The 15,931-nt window shown below is 41.4% G+C and overlaps 1 protein-coding gene across 1 annotated transcript in view; it reads left to right on the plus strand.

The window, feature by feature from the left end:
• CWC27 (CWC27 spliceosome associated cyclophilin) overlaps positions 1-15,931 on the plus strand; it is a 203,159-nt gene that overhangs the window by 8,249 nt on the left and 178,979 nt on the right. Inside the window, exons 3-7 of the mRNA XM_024194755.3 lie at positions 783-895; positions 4,599-4,742; positions 5,485-5,583; positions 5,822-5,925; positions 14,969-15,038. Of these exons, the coding sequence (XP_024050523.1) occupies positions 783-895; positions 4,599-4,742; positions 5,485-5,583; positions 5,822-5,925; positions 14,969-15,038 (530 nt within the window). The remainder of the gene's footprint in view (positions 1-782; positions 896-4,598; positions 4,743-5,484; positions 5,584-5,821; positions 5,926-14,968; positions 15,039-15,931) is intronic.

The following is a 15,931-nucleotide window of genomic DNA, read 5'->3' on the forward strand; positions in this document are numbered from 1 at the left end:
TAAGGATAGAACAAGAAGCAATGGGCTTAAACTGCAGCAAGGGAGGTGTAGGTTGGACATTAGGAAAAAGTTCCTAACTGTCAGGGTGGTTAGACACTGGAATAAACTGCCTAGGGAGGTTGTGGAATCTCTATCTCTGGAGATTATTTAAGAGTAGGTTAGATAAATGTCTATCAGGGATGGTCTAGACAGTATTTGGTCCTCCCATGAGGGCAGGGGACTGGACTCGATGACCTCTCGAGGTCCCTTCCAGTCCTAGAATCTATGAATTTTATCTATCAATATTATCCTTTCAGTGACATGCAATGCCTTCAAGTGTACTGCAAAACACAGCAAACTGTTCTATATTGTATATTAGTGTGTTTAATTTTGACACCATTGTCTTGAAAATTTAAGATGTTTACCTGATCCCACATCTTATGGTACTTCCCAGTTCATATAAATGGAATATTTTAACATTGAAAATTGAAACAGAAGTTGAAAATCAACAAAATACCAGTCTTTGAGTCAAAGCTCAATTTCTAACTTCTGTACACATAATAATAATACCTACCCCTAGATCTCAAAGCACTTTATAAATGTGGTCAGTATCACTATTAGATGGGAGAAACTGAGACACAGGGCAGCAAAGTGACTTACCCAGCAGGCTGGTTGTAGAGCCAGAAATAGGTTCCCTGAGTCCCACTCTAGTGTTGTAGCCACAAGGCCACATTGCTTACACTATAAATGTACTTTTAGAATAATTTAAAAATATCTGTGGTAAATATTCTTTTTCTTTGCAGGTTATTATGACAACACAATATTTCACAGAGTTGTGCCTGATTTTATAGTGCAAGGGGGAGATCCCACTGGTACTGGATCAGGTGGAGAGTCAATCTACGGGCTCCCCTTCAAGGTAGGTATCTGTATAGCTTGTTTTTAATTACTGTATATTCATTTGCAAGTGACTTTACTAATAGGAGAGATTTCTAAAACAAAGCTCACACAAGAAATTAATCTTTTCTCTTGTACAGTGATTGCTTGCACATCTTGTGTCTCCATTTTTGCATGTGCATTTTTGCATGCACAGTTCCAAAATCTGTCTGTATTGTACCCAGGGTACTAATATAATGTGTTAGCCTATTAGCAAAAACTGCATTAGGAAAAGTGAAAATAGGGTACAGTAAGAGGACATGAAGAAAAGAGAAAAGTGGAATCAAAAGGGTGAAATAAGTGTAAAATTGGGTGAGTTACTTAAATGTAAAAATATCACTGAAGTGATTTCAATGTTGTTCCTACTAGGTATTCAGTAGAGCAAAAAGAGATCAGAAAGCACCAGGTAAACTTGTGTGGAATATTACAATAAAAGAGGAGAGTCAACAGCTTTCAAATATCTTCATCTTCTCTTGCCCAGATTGCAATGACTGAATAATGCTTTCCAACACTTGTCGTACTAGTATTCTGGCAGCAGCAAATATTCAAAAGTATGAACAGATATTTGCACGTGCCAAACTTAGATACAGAAATATTCTTATACTCGTGCAAGTTTAGATCTAATGTTTACAGGTCCATGAACAGCCCTGTCTTAAACATATGCACACACAAGTTAAAAATAATAAAAATATAGGCCTGGAAGGGATTGCAAGAGGTCTTCTAGTCTGTTGCCCCCACACTGAGGCTAGACCAAGTTGGGCATGTGTAACTCTTCAGTGTAGTTTAGTATATTTCTAAAATTTGACACCCAGTCTCTTAATATTCATATTCTTCATATGTTAGAAGGTACCTTTAAAAACAGACTTCCCCTTTGTAGATGTTCTTCTGTTTTTATCTCGCTTAAGCATTGCATTGAAACAGAGGGTGCACTAGATATATGAAATTGGGCCAGAGAGAGGTTTTGTTGTATGATTTTGTGATCTGTTAGACAACACTGAAGTGGTTAATGCTATATGTTCAATTATTTTATCACGAGGAATGTTTATAGGCAAGGCCCTTTATACTATGTGTAAACCTGCATTGCTCTTTTCAACCCAGGACTCCGGTTCTTTTCTAACCTCAGGCTTCAAAGGAGATAGTTTCTCTTCTTGATTGCATGAACAAATAGATTTATACTACTAAACAGGGAACACATGTGATCAGTTGGCCAGACTTCTTTTTTTTTCCAAGTTAATATTAGCATGCAACTTTTGTTAATTTTTTGCGTGCTAACTCTGCATACAGTATTTTTTTGGAAATGATTCAGTTGCATAAAGTGAGTTTCAAGCTTTGTGTCCAACAAGGGCTACCACATGGAATCAGGGCTGAGCAGGATATTGTTACTGAGATGCCTCTGTGGTAGTTCAACAATGCAGCCACACTATTGGACAGATCTCCATGTGGTAGTGATTTCTTCCCATTCTGGTCTGTGATGGTGTTTACAGACCCCACACAAAGGCTAAGGTAGTGAGGGACCAGTCCCGGCAAGAGGACCCTGCCCCTCCGCAGCTGCAGAGCATGCTCCAAATAGAGAACCTACTTAAAAGGGGACTCTGACAGTCAAGCAGCCGTGGAGGGAGATTGAAGGCAAGGCTGTCTGGAGAGAGGAAGCCAGTTTCCAGCCTCTGGGACAGAATGGTCCAAAGGTCTGGACTGTGGGTAAGACCCAACTGGGAAGCCAGGGGTTTGACCCTTCTCTCCCCTAGAAGGGAGAATAACTGGACATTGAGAAGTGAGTTGGGAAGTACCCATTTGACTATTTAGGTTGTTGAGGCTGATTGGGAACTCTCTGCTAGGGAGGGGCAGAGTGCTGTAACCATGCCCCAGAGTGGGGAGGTAGGAAGTAGCCCAGGGGAAGTTGGTCTGGTGTATCAGCGAGAGGGGACTTAGACATCCTTGCACCTTTCCCTTTGGGCCCTGGACTAGACCTGGTTGAGAGGAAGGGCCCGGGTCCCCTACCTTCCCCTCCTCCTATTTGGCTGGGAAAACCCAGAGAGAACTGGGCAACGCTGGACTGTAACTCAGATTCCAGGCCCGCGGGCTGTCCAGCAAGGCCATCGTAGGACTTTGGGGATTCTTGAGCCACGGCTTCCCAGTCCACAAGTGAAGCCCTCTACATGATCAGGCAAATAGAAGAAAAATAGCCCCTTTGCAGGGTCCCAGTGCTTCTGCCAGCTTTGTAGTTGCACACAGATCCATTCCTGTCTCCCAGTTCAGCCTTATAAGACTCGGTCACAAAAAACAGCAGCTTCATACCCCTGCCCTACCCTTGGTCTTAGGGTGCATCTGTAAATCATGATCATGTAGTGAGTCACGTGTGGGTGGGCCCCTCGCTTGTGCAGAGCCCACATTGAAATGTGAGAGGGGGATGAGTGGTCTCATTTTCCTTCTACCAGGATTGATGGTTTGTATCTGATATTCTATTCTCTCTCTAATTTTGAGGACCCAAGATGACTTCTCTCACAAGAAATGACCTGAGAAGGAGTTGTCACAGAAGGCTTTAAATACAGGGTTTTCTTCTTTCAGATTGTTCTTAGTATTGGGGAAGTTTGCCTGCTTGTGTGTGCTTAGTTTTTCTTTTTGTCATGCTAGTTCTGTGTGCACTTATGTAAATCACAAGCACTATTTTTGCACATCTTTACATTTCCAGGATCTTTGTGTATAGTCAGGGTCTCCCTGGTTCTGTAAAGTTAGTACTTCACATAACAGCATATCGATTGGCTGTGTATTGTGCTATTGCTAACCTGTTGGGCTGGCTAAAAGAACAAGGAGACACAGGAGAAGTGTGTGTGTGGGAGGATTGTATATGATCTTGTATTTGAAGACTATCATAATGTGTATGCATTGGAGGGAGAATTAAGTTTGCATGGGCAACTTTTAATTTCCTGTCTTTACATAAACGCTGATCCTGGCTCCTTTTCTCATTCAGAGTAGTACCTTACAGTGGAAGTATTGTGTCTTGCCCAGCAAACAAGAAGTGGACCCATAATAAGGATGAAATACTGGTACTATTAAAATCTATTGCAGAGCTCCCATTGATTTTAATAGGAACTGGATTTGTTCCGAGATACAACATTTAACCTAAAAAATATATGATAGTTTTGATGTCACAAGAAAAATGCAGGTTTTAGTCTTTTTTTCTAATAGGAGAGATTGTGTTTAAATACTAGGTTTCTTTTTTCTTTTTTTATTTTTCTTTAATCACATCTATATTATTGCTTTGAAGTTGACAAATATTTTTTCCATTTCTTAGCCTGGTTAACAAGAAGCTCTTAAGCTTGCACTTAAAAAAAAAAAATAAAAAAAATCATGTATTTGTTTGCATTGTTGATCTGGGAGTAGTTTTTGATGTTTCCATCAAGAGGAGTAATCGTGTGCTTATTCATATTAGCATAACAGAAAATTGAGAGAAATGATGAAAGAATGGAAATTTTGTTTAAAATCTTTTCAATTCAAGATCTCCAGGTGTTATCATTAAGCACCATCCTTGTGTAGAAAGACACCCATAAATTGTTGTTTTGGTACAACAGTGTAAATTTTTCAAACCCAAGAAATTCTTCCTTTTGTATATTAGGGTGGCTGTTTACTGGTTAAACAAGTGCAAAATTAAAATTGCATACTAAACCATCTTCCTTTTTACTTTGAAGGATGAATTCCACTCACGATTGCGTTTTAATCGAAGAGGACTGGTTGCTATGGCAAATGCTGGAGCTCATGATAATGGCAGTCAATTTTTCTTTACACTGGGCCGTGCAGATGAACTTAACAACAAGCACACCATTTTTGGAAAGGTTCGCTATAGAGTTATGACTTGAATCATGGTTTTGACAGAGGCAATTAAATGTACTTCTAAATTCAGAGAATGTTTTTGTATTATCTTAGTACTTCACACAGCTCAAATGCATTTTTGCTACTTTCAAAGTTATTTTAATGTTTAAGAACATCTCTGTTTTTGTCTGTCTCCATGCCTGACATTGATCTCAATTGGTAGTTTCCCTTAATAGTTAATTTTCCATTGCTTTTCTACTAAATTGAACCTTTACGATACACTTTTTCAGAGTAATCTAATAAAATTAAAAGTGCTCTGATTGTTGCATATACACTGTTTTTTCTACTGTTAATAAAATATCAATTTAGAAATACAATTGGAATATCATTATTCAAGAACAACCCAAACAAATGAAAGCAATAAAATGATGATGGTTTCAAGAGAATGTGGAAATTGTCAAGTAGGTTAGCTCTGTAGTCTACAGAATTTTTTTAGTTTTATTTTCAATTCACAGCTCCCATCGCTAACTTTTGTGGCAGTTAAATAGTTCTTAAACACAGAATCGGGTTGCTAAAGAGGAGAGTCTTGTTGCATTTAAAATATCTGTAGCCATATATAATCTATATTTAGATATCCCTCTTTCATATATTCAAAATTATTTGCATAACAATTTCCTTAAATTTTGCAGAATAATTAACAAGCAATCTGAAAATTGATAGGCTTTGAAATAACTAACTTTAAAAAAACTTTTGTGAATTTGCTAGATTACTGGGGATACCATATACAATATGTTACGACTGACTGAAGTAGAAATTGACAAAGAAGAAAGACCACTCAATCCACACAAAATAAAAAGTAGTGAGGTATGTATGCAGTTAATTAAAATATTCTATTTTTTTCTTTGTCTTCAAACAATTATATTCTAGTAGGATGTATTGGCATTAATTTATCTGAGTGGGTTATATATTATTGCTGAAAAAATAAATTTCAAAATAGTGTATTTTTTAAAAACAAGTCTTATTTTTTAAAGACGTAAGCATTCTAAATGACAGCAAAATGCTTATTAAATATTTTTATACAAATATTTAACTCTTTCCTTAGGTTTTGTTTAATCCTTTTGATGACATCATTCCAAGAGCAAATAAAAAGCTGAAAAAGGACAAACCAGGGGAAGAAGTAAAAAAGTCAAAATCCAAAGGCACAAAGTAATTATACTTCATACGTGGGCTTTTCTTGTATTTTATACAGCTCTAATTATAAAATTATTTCAGTCTTGTTCTATGATATGCTAGTGCCCTTGTATAGTACCTTGTATAGTAAATGTGGTACCTGATTTTTTTCAAGATGGGAGTGCATAAAAACTGTGTTAATAGTTTAAGCAATTTGTCCCGTTTCCTTTATTTCTTAATGCTGAATATTATAGTTGGTAAAAAGATTGTTTACATACAGTTAAAGGTATAAGATTTCAGCATTATGTATGCCAAATTACAATAAAAAAAAATACTCTTTAAAGAACAGTAAGGTTGTAAAGTGAAGCAGTTATAAATTAAGAAATGCCAGAATAAAGGGTGCATTTGCAACCTTAATATGGGCCCCTAGTATGTATGCATCATGATACAGTCTCTGGTTTCATGATTATATACTACTTTGTCCAAGACACCGTCACCTCATTCTGTGCATCAGACTGATGGTGTTCTCAGAATGAATCAATACTCTTGTGAGTGACAAAGTTTTCTGTAGGACTCCATATTTGGTGCAGGAATTGGAAAGCGTATAGTTAATAAGGCAAGGGATTGCAAGCAAAATGGTCTTATAGTCAAGGAAATTGAATTCCATTCTGGAGAATTGGATTCTATCCCTGCCTCTGCCACAGAGTTCCTTTGTGATGTTGGGAAAGTCATTTAAACTAAAATATTCACAATTGGCCACTAATTATGTGTTTTTTATTTTCTGGATGTCAAGTGGGAGACATTTGGTGTCAAATTTGCAGAAGTGTAGAGTACTCACATCTGCAACTGAAGTTTGGGAGATGTGTTTTGAATGTATAAAGTGCTATAAAAATGCTATATACTCTGGAAAGATCAGTCCTTCAGCGTCTCAAGTTTAGCACCCAAAATTAGTGGACACTTTTTTGACAATTTTAGCCTTAATATCTTTGTGCCTTGGTTCCCCAACTGTAAAATGGGATGATACCATCACCTAATCTCATAGAATTGTTGTATTGATAAATTCATTAATATTTGTGAAGCACTAAGATACTACAGTAGGAGTACCATATCAACATCGAAGAGAAAATTAATAGTTTTGTATTCAGTGCAGGGTTTGGATGTGGGTATTAAAAAAGGTCTGTGGCCACGTATTTTGAATGAGGAGGATAAAAAGAAATATTGAATAACTAGCTAGCCCTTCAATAAATGAGGTAGGAGTCTTGGGGGGGAAAAAAAGCATGTGATTATGTAATTAAAAATTGTATGATAATGCATATACACAAGGAGGCAAATTAAGTTTGCATGGGCATTAATTCTGGCATTTTCTAACTTACGAGTGCTTTGCAACCGTAACAATCTTGTTACAAGGTTTTTTTTGAGTAAATTCCTAGTTTAAAAAAAAAAAAAAAAAGATACCAGCATGAAAAAAGAAATTCTGTCATGTGGAACTATTGTGTATATTGGGTCATCAGTAAGATTCAGTTAGATCCCAGCACAAATCCCTACCACTTAAGCCACCTGAGTAACTGGTAGTAGTAGAAGCCTGTTATCCTCTGTGTAGATCAGGTGCTTTGGCGGGGGATGACACACACACAATTTGACATTGAGCGCTGGTCTACACTGGGGGGGGGGGATCGATCCAAGATACGCAACTTCAGCTATGCGAATAACGTAGCTGAAGTTGAAGTATCTTGGATCGAATTACCTGGGGTCCAGACGGCGCGGGATCGATGGCCGCGGTTCCCCCGTCGACTGCGCTACCGCCGCTCGCTCTGGTGGAGTTCCGGAGTCGATGGTTAGCTTGTTCGGGGATCGATATATCGCGTCTTAACGAGACGCGATATATTGATCCCGGATAAATCGATTGCTACCTGCAGATACGGCGGGTAGTGAAGACGTACCCTGAGTTTCACATCTATTTGCAGACAGAGAAATGTAGAGATACAGGACTCCTGGTTTGGATTCAATTCCAGGTTCTGGAGGGGAGTGTGGTATAGTGGTGTTAGATTCCTTTTGCTGTTGTGACTGGCCTGTCTCTGTCCCCCTCTCCTCCTGTCCTGTGTTCCGATCCCAGCACCTGCTTGCCTCTCCCTCAGATCCTAACCATTTCCCTGACTAGTTCCCTTCCCCCCACCCCCACCCGCTTGCTCCTGTCACCCGTCTTCCCCTCTGACTCCTGTTATCCCTCTGTTCTTCTTTGAGTAGTGTCCTGTGGGTGCTCCACCTCAGGTGCGCATGCTCCCCCTACATCTGTGATCAGAGATTTTTGGTAGAAGTGCCTGTTTGGCCTGCTCCTGCACCCTACACATCGCTGTGCCTCGTAGTGAGGTTATATTGGGCTGCATGGGCGAATCGCTGTCAATTCATTCTCAGCTGCCTTCACTCTGAGATGAAGCGTATAGCATGCCCTCTTAGTTTCACTTAGCATACTTAGTTAGTTCAGTATACGTAGTTTAGTTTAGACATGTTGTTGTTCTTCCCCATTTGAGGGATTATTTTGGACTTGGTTTTTGTTTCTGGGATATGGTGGGGTCCCCACACTTTAAGTGTTGTCTTTCATGCTGGAAGCTACGCCAATTAGTATGGACAATCTCAGTGTCTCCAGTGTGTGGGAGACACCCATTTACCATCAAAGTGTAAGATCTGTTCTTCATTCAAGAGCAAATCTAGAAAAAACAGGGAGATAAAGTACAAGCTCCTCATGATGGAATTAATCCTGAGACCAACTTCTGACCTGGATTTCAAGAACCCCTGTACATAGTGCCCTGTCTACCTCCGGATTCTGATCACCAAGAGACTCAGTCACTGAGAGCCTCGGGAGATCCAGCATTGTCACTCGTCACAGCAGTACCAAAAGTCCCACACTCTTAAGTCTACAGATACTGGCAGGAGCTCTAGATCTCCTTCCAGGAAGTCTTGGTCACTGGGGACCTCAGGCCCCAAAGGGACTGCTACTGAGGCTCCAAGTTCTTCTGGTACCACAAAGAAGTAACCTGCTTCCAAGAGCCATGATACTACTAAGAAAGGCACAATACTGAATACCTCTTCTGCTTCCAGTGACCGTGCCCATTTTAGTGGACATTCCACTTTAAAGAGGTTGGTGTCATCAGATCCTTCTGTACCTATCCCAGTGCCTCAGACCTTTTCCTCTGAGTCAGGACATTCTTGTTCTGTGCACACAGAACTGGCTGCACTGACTCATATTACCAATGTACCTACCTCAGTACCAATGCTGACTTCTACAGGACTCTGCATGGCTCCTGCTTATTTTCCCCTGCTACAGCAGGAATTTCAATACTCAAGAGTCGTCCTGGTATCAAAGGAGCCAGCACCTCCATTACTTACGAGGACCACACATCTCTCCCTACTAAAGTCTACTGGGTTACTGTCTCAACACTTCTTCTCTTGCTTCTCCGACTTTGACCACCCAGATTGAACAATTATCACTTTCCCTGCACTATGTTGAGGATCTCTCTTTACAGATCTCCTGTCTACTCTGAGTCATTATTCTCCTTCACATACAGAAAAAGGGGAGGATAGGCAACACTGACCTTTGACCACCTGGGGTGATCAACCATGGATGCCTCCTCTCATGCCCTGTGCTCCCTCTCAGTGACCTCACTAGGATCCTTAGGCCCTGTATTGTTAAGGGCACTGAGTCCTCGCAGGAAACAGACACATATTCTCTTGTGCCCTCACTTCCTCCTCTCCAGCCAGAACCCGGAGAGGAGACGTTTGAGGAAAAAGAAGCAAGAGCTGACAAAGCGGTTACATCTCCTACATATATCTCTTCATTATTGCCAGATGAGGTAGTAATGCCTCTACCACAGTCCTTGGCAGATGTGTTTAGACATTTCCAGAAGCTGATGAAGTATATCGCAGATACTTTTCAGATCCTGCTTGAGGAAGCCCAGGACTCCCATCATAAACTGGACATTTTACACACACCAGCTTCTCATGTGGCACTCCCTATTAATGAAGCTTTACTAGAGCCTGCCAAGACAATCTGGCAGACTCCAGCTATGCCCCCTGCCCCCACGCACACACTTGTAAACGTGCCAACCAAAAATACTGTGTGCCAGCCAAGGATTCAGAGTTCTTATTCTCACATCCAACACCAAATTCACTGGTCATGGATGCATTGAATGTATGTGGTAGACAACACAATACGAAATCTACTCCCTATAACAAGGACCAGAAGCGACTAGATCTATTCGATTGCAGGAGTTATTCCTCCACAGTGCTACAGTTCAGAATAGCAAACCATCAAGCGCTCATGTCATAATACGACTGTTTGAATTATAACAAGTTTAACACTTTTATTGACCATTTGCAAGAAGAGCACCACAAGCAATTTAAGGCTATCATACATGAGGGTCAGCTTTTACCAAAGACATTGTTGCAAACCTCCATAGATGCAGTTGATACAACAGCCCGGTCCATTTCTGCTGTGATTGTTATGGGCTGAGCTTCTTGGCTACAGATGTCAGGCTTTCCTAGGGAGATACAGAGCACTGTTGAGGACTTCCCTTTTGATGGTCCACACACTGTTTTTTTTGGAGTCCACTGATGATTGCCTTCACGCTTTGAAGGACTCAGTGGCCACACTTAGATCCCTTGGAATATACACACTTGCAAATAAAAGAAAATTTAGCAGGTTCCAGACATCACAAAGATCTCGCCCAACTCACTTCTCTATTTTCTGTAGATCAACTGACGCTCTGACCAAGAGGCTGAGATATTCCAAGAAAAAGCCTACTATTACCTCTTCTTCATTTTAGCCATCTGAGAAATCCAAGCATTAGCTTTGATGGCTTCATCAAGAGTCTGAACCACCTGCTCCAAATAAATCTGACTCTGCAATGTTCCATCCTCCTTCCCCACTTTGGATACCCCCCTTTTCGCCGTTTGGATCTGCATAGGAGACACTAATGTCCAACCCAGGGGGTATGGGGATTGTACCATCTTGGTTATTCCATCTATTTCACCTCCCATCCCCTTTTTCTGTCTCTTTTCAGAGACCCATCTCACGATTAGTTGCTGAGTTAGGAGGTTGCTTCTCTCCTATGCTTAGCAGCTATAGAACCACTTCCAGTTCAGCACGGGAGGAAAGGTTCTGTTTCAAATATTATCTGGTCCCCAAAAAGAATGGAGGCTGGAGATCAATATTAAATCTCAGATGTCTCAACAACTGCATGAAATAACGTAAATTCAGGATGGTGACTCTTACAGCTATTATTCCCTCTCTAGATATCAGGGGGCAGGTCTACACTAACCCCCCAATTCGAACTAAGGTACGCAACTTCAGCTACTTGAATAACGTAGCTGAAGTTCGAAGTACCTTAGTTCGAACTTACCTCCGTCCAGACGCGGCAGGCAGGCTCCCCCGTCGACTTTGCGTACTCCTCTCGTCGAGCTGGAGTACCGCAGTCGACGGCGAGCACGTCCGGGTTTGACTTATCGCGTCCAGACAAGACGCGATAAGTCGAACCCAGCAGTTGGATTTGCTTGCCGCCGAACTACCGGGTAAGCGTAGACCTACCCAGGGATTGGTTTGTGACTCTCTACCTTCAAGACACTTATTTCCACATTACAATTCACCCCTCTCACAAGAAGTTTCTTTGATTTATAGTCAACCACAACCACTTGCAATACCAAGTGCTCCCTTTTGGCCTCTCCTCTGCCCCAAACATATTCTCAAAGGTCATGGCAGTCCAAGCCGCTCATCTACATTGTGTAGGCATAATTGTCTTCCCTTTTCTCAATGATTAGCCACTCAGGGACTGATCATAAACCGAGGTCCATTGGCAGTACAAATGATGAGGTCTTTGTTTCATACCCAAGACCTCCAGATTAACCATGAAAAGTCTGTTTTGATCTTGGTTCAGTGGATAGATTTTTATAGGAGCCTCGACAGGTTTGCGAATCTGCAGAATCTTAGTATAAAGATTCAATTAAGCCCTCAGACTTCAGCAAGGAATTGTCTTCAGCTGTTGGGCCATATGGTGGAGTGTGTCTTCATGACCCAACATGCCAGATTGCATCTTCAGTATTTCCAGGAATGACTCAGGACAGTCTACATACCAAACAAGCACAGACTTGACAAATAGGTCTCTCTTCCCCTTTGGGTTCTGGACTTGCTCAATTGGTGGAAGAACTCCTCCAAAGTCTGTGTGGGCAGTTCTCTTCTTTCAACCTCCTCTGACTACCGTTATCACTTCAGACAGATCCCTTTTGGGATGGGGAGTGGATCTCAGTCCTCACACCATCCAGGGCAAATGGTCTTCCTAAGAGTCTCCTGCATATCAACATTCAGGAGTTGAGGGCAGTCAGGAATGCTTGCTCCCATTTTCTTTCACTGAACAAAGCCAAATTAGTCAAGATCATGACAAACATTGTGTCCGGCATGTTTTATATCAATCGACAGAGGGGAGCACGCTCCCCCCGACTCTGTGCCAAGGAGACAAAGCTCTGAAATTAGCATGTAACCAACATGATAGCATCTCAACCTCTTACCTCTGGGGTACACAGAACATCACAGCCGACCACCTTCGCAGACGCTTCTCTAAGAGTTATGACTGGAAGTTGGATTCACAAATCCTCCACAGCATATTTCTAACCTAGGGTTTTTCCAGAAGTGGAACTTTTTGCCACTGCTGCCAATGCAAAGTGCAGGAAGTTTTACTCTGGGGGGGAGGATGGGAGAGATTCGTGTCTCAGTCACTGGGAAATGACTTTCTTATTCCATGGGCCAGGAGTCGTCTTTATTCTTGTCTACCAATGCCATTGATCTTGAAAGTTCTCAACAAGATCAAGCAGGACAAGGATTAGGTCATTTGATTGCACTGACTTGGCCAAGGCAGGTTGGTACCCTTACCAGTTCATTTCACTTCTCATCCACTGCTGTGACTTCCAGTTGGTTGCCACCTGTTATCTCAGGGTGCTGGTCGCCGGCCACTTCACCGGCCAATTTGGAAGTTTTGTGACCTCAAGCAAGGCTCCTAGATGGTTCTCGGGATAGAGACTTCCCACTTAACAGAGGTACAACAGGTTTTGTTAAATAGCAGAAAAACATCTACGAGAAGTAGAAATTTCACCTATGGTGTATCTGTCGGCAAGTATCTCTTGACCACGCTTCTCTTTCCACCACCTTGGATTATCTGTTAGAATTAAAAAGATCAGGTATTGTTATGAGTTCTGTCAAGGTTCACTTGGCAGCAATAACAGCCTTTCACTAGTCTGTGGAAGATTTTTCACCACAACTTCAAGATTTCTTAAAGATTTGAATAGTTATCTATAGGTTAAGGAACATACCCCGGTATGGGACTTGAATGTGTCCTTAATTGCCTTATGACACACCTCTTTTAGCCATTAACTACATATTCGCTATTCCACTTGCTCATGAAAACAGCTTTCTTGGTTGCCATCACTTCTACACAGAGAGTGGGAGAATTGAGGGTTTTAATGGCAGATCTCCCCTGCCCCGCAGAGTTCTTCAAGGAACAGGTTTCGTTACGGTCACATCCCAAGTTTCTACTCAGTATCCTCTGAATTTCACCTTAATCAGACCATTCATTTACCATTCCCCCCAAACCACATCACTCCAAACAGAAAGCTGCTTTCCGTAGCTGGGATGCCAGAAGGCATTAGCCTTCTATCTAGAAGGACCAACCATTTTGAAAGTCTCCCAGACTGTTTTGATTGTGCACAGATCTAAAGGATCCACAGGCTCCACCCAAAGTCTCTTGTGGTGGATCTCTGTGTGTATTATTTCATATTATGACTCTGCCAACATTCTAAGGTGCCAGCCCATTCTACAACGTTGCAATCTATGTCTATGGCATTACTGAAGGATGCTCCAGTTGCTGACATTTGCAGAGCTGAAACCTGGATTTCAATACGTACTTTGGTTCATGTCTCTAGATCAGATGTGGCAGTTGGCAGTCCAGTTCTGTCTTCAGTATTGGGTTCTGCTCTGAAGATCCTTCCTTCCTCTGGCGATACTGCTCAGGAGTCACCTGAAGTGGAGAACACATAGGGACGTTACTTGAAGAAGAAGGAGAGGTTACTCACCTTGTGCAGTAACTGGGGTTCTTCAAGATGTGTGTCCCTGTGGGTGCTCCATTAGCTGCCTGCCTTCTCCCTAGTGGGACTTTGTGGTAGATAAGGAACTGAGGACGGTTCACCCACCTAGTAGGGCGCATGTGTGGGCCAAACAGGCACTGCTATCGAGAAAATCTGATGAAAGGCCCAGAGGGTGCATGTGCACCTAAAGTAGAGCACCCATAGGGGGACACATCTTGAACTCCAATTACTGCTCAAGGTGAGTAACCCTCTCTTTCCTCCCCACCCTCTTTTCCTTATCCCGTTTCTATCAGTTGGCTTCTCCTCCTAGATGCCTAGGTACGAGCAGTGTCCCTGCTCTCAGTTCCTGTGCCTTGCACCACATTGGCCTCTTGGAGCCAGGAGGAGCAACTGTGTAAACTGCAATCTTTTCAGAGGCATATAACTTGGCTAAAATTGGGTGAATTTCTGTGAGGACGGCAAAAGACTTGCTCTTGACACTAGGACAACCAACCCCCTGTTATATTTCTAGCTCCTTCTTTAAAGCAAGAAGTGCTAGAGCCTCTCAATAAAATAGTTGTAGGAATTTTTGTAACATGGGCAAAACAATGCTTATTTCCCTATTCTCTTTCTCAGAAATGTCTGGATGATTTTTAGCTGAAATTTACAGCCCACTACACCCTTCCCCCTTTTTCCCCCCCTGCAAAAAAAAAGAAAGAAAGAAATCAGCTTGAGGCAGAATGGAATGGAAAATTTTGGCCCAAAAAGTTGAAGTTTGGCAAAGTTATAAGCAACTAAAAATACCTTTTGTTTAATGGAGGTGAAATAGCAAACATGTAGCTAATGGTTTAAATGAGATCATGCCAGTTATTTACTGGATGTTTTATTTATTGGAATTTTGAAATTTCATATTTATTGTTTGCATGTTCAAAATGTCACTGGATCAAAATGTATTTTTTTGTTTTGTTTTTTAAAGAAATTTTAATTTGCTTTCATTTGGAGAGGAAGCTGAAGAGGAAGAAGTGGAAGTCAACAGAGTTAGTCAGGTACAGTTCCCAATTACTAGTCTCTCTCTCCATCTCCTGTTCTTATTGTTTTTCTTTTGGCAGCATTGTTTTATAGTGATAGTCTATCAGTTTGAAACCTTGAAAGTTGTTCATTTTGTAGTTTTTTCTAGATTTGATCAATAACAATTTAGGGGTAGGGAGGAGTTGCATACTTTAGTTTGCAGCATTCTATTCTCAGATGTTGCAGTCTTTTAAATTAAATTATTTTTTTGTCTTGTGTAATTTTGAATATGATTTTAGTTTTCTCACTTTTATAATTGTTTTGTTGTTTCTATAAACACAGTATTGTTATACTTCATAGCATATTAGTGATTCTGCCATTCAAAGCCCATATATACTGTGTGTGTGTGTGAACTGTGTTAAAAGAAAGTTGTTTAGCTTGCAAAATGAAAAATTCAAAAGTTAGGAAATGTCAGATTTATGGTTGTCTATTTAACCGCAGTTCTATCCCTTTGTGCATCTATCCTGTGCACTGAATGAGGCAGGGAGCCTATGTTAAAAACAGTATGTGATCATGTAATTAAAGGCTATATCATAATGAATATGCAGAAGTAGGCAGAATTAAGGTTACACTGGTACCATAATTCAGGTTTCTCCTGACTTTCAAGTGTTTAGGTGGCAAAGATTATTTAAAAAAAAAAAAAAAAGTTTTGGGTCACTGTCAGGGCCGGCTCCAGGCACCAGCCGACCAAGCACGTGCTTGGGGTGGCACCTGGTAAGGGGTGGCCAATCTTGGGCTGGCGGGGGGCGCTCAGGGTTTTTTGTTTTTTTGGGGGGGGGGGGGGGGGGGGCGCGGGGGGGGGGGGGGGGGTTCGGCGGCGCTCGGCGGGGGGCTGGGGCGTTCGGCAGGGGGGTTCGGCAGCGCTCCGCAG

The sequence above is a fragment of the Terrapene carolina genome, unplaced genomic scaffold, assembly GCF_002925995.2.
Source record: "Terrapene carolina triunguis isolate 2854851 unplaced genomic scaffold, T_m_triunguis-2.0 Scaffold69, whole genome shotgun sequence".
In the NCBI taxonomy this organism is placed as follows: Eukaryota; Metazoa; Chordata; order Testudines; family Emydidae; genus Terrapene; species Terrapene triunguis.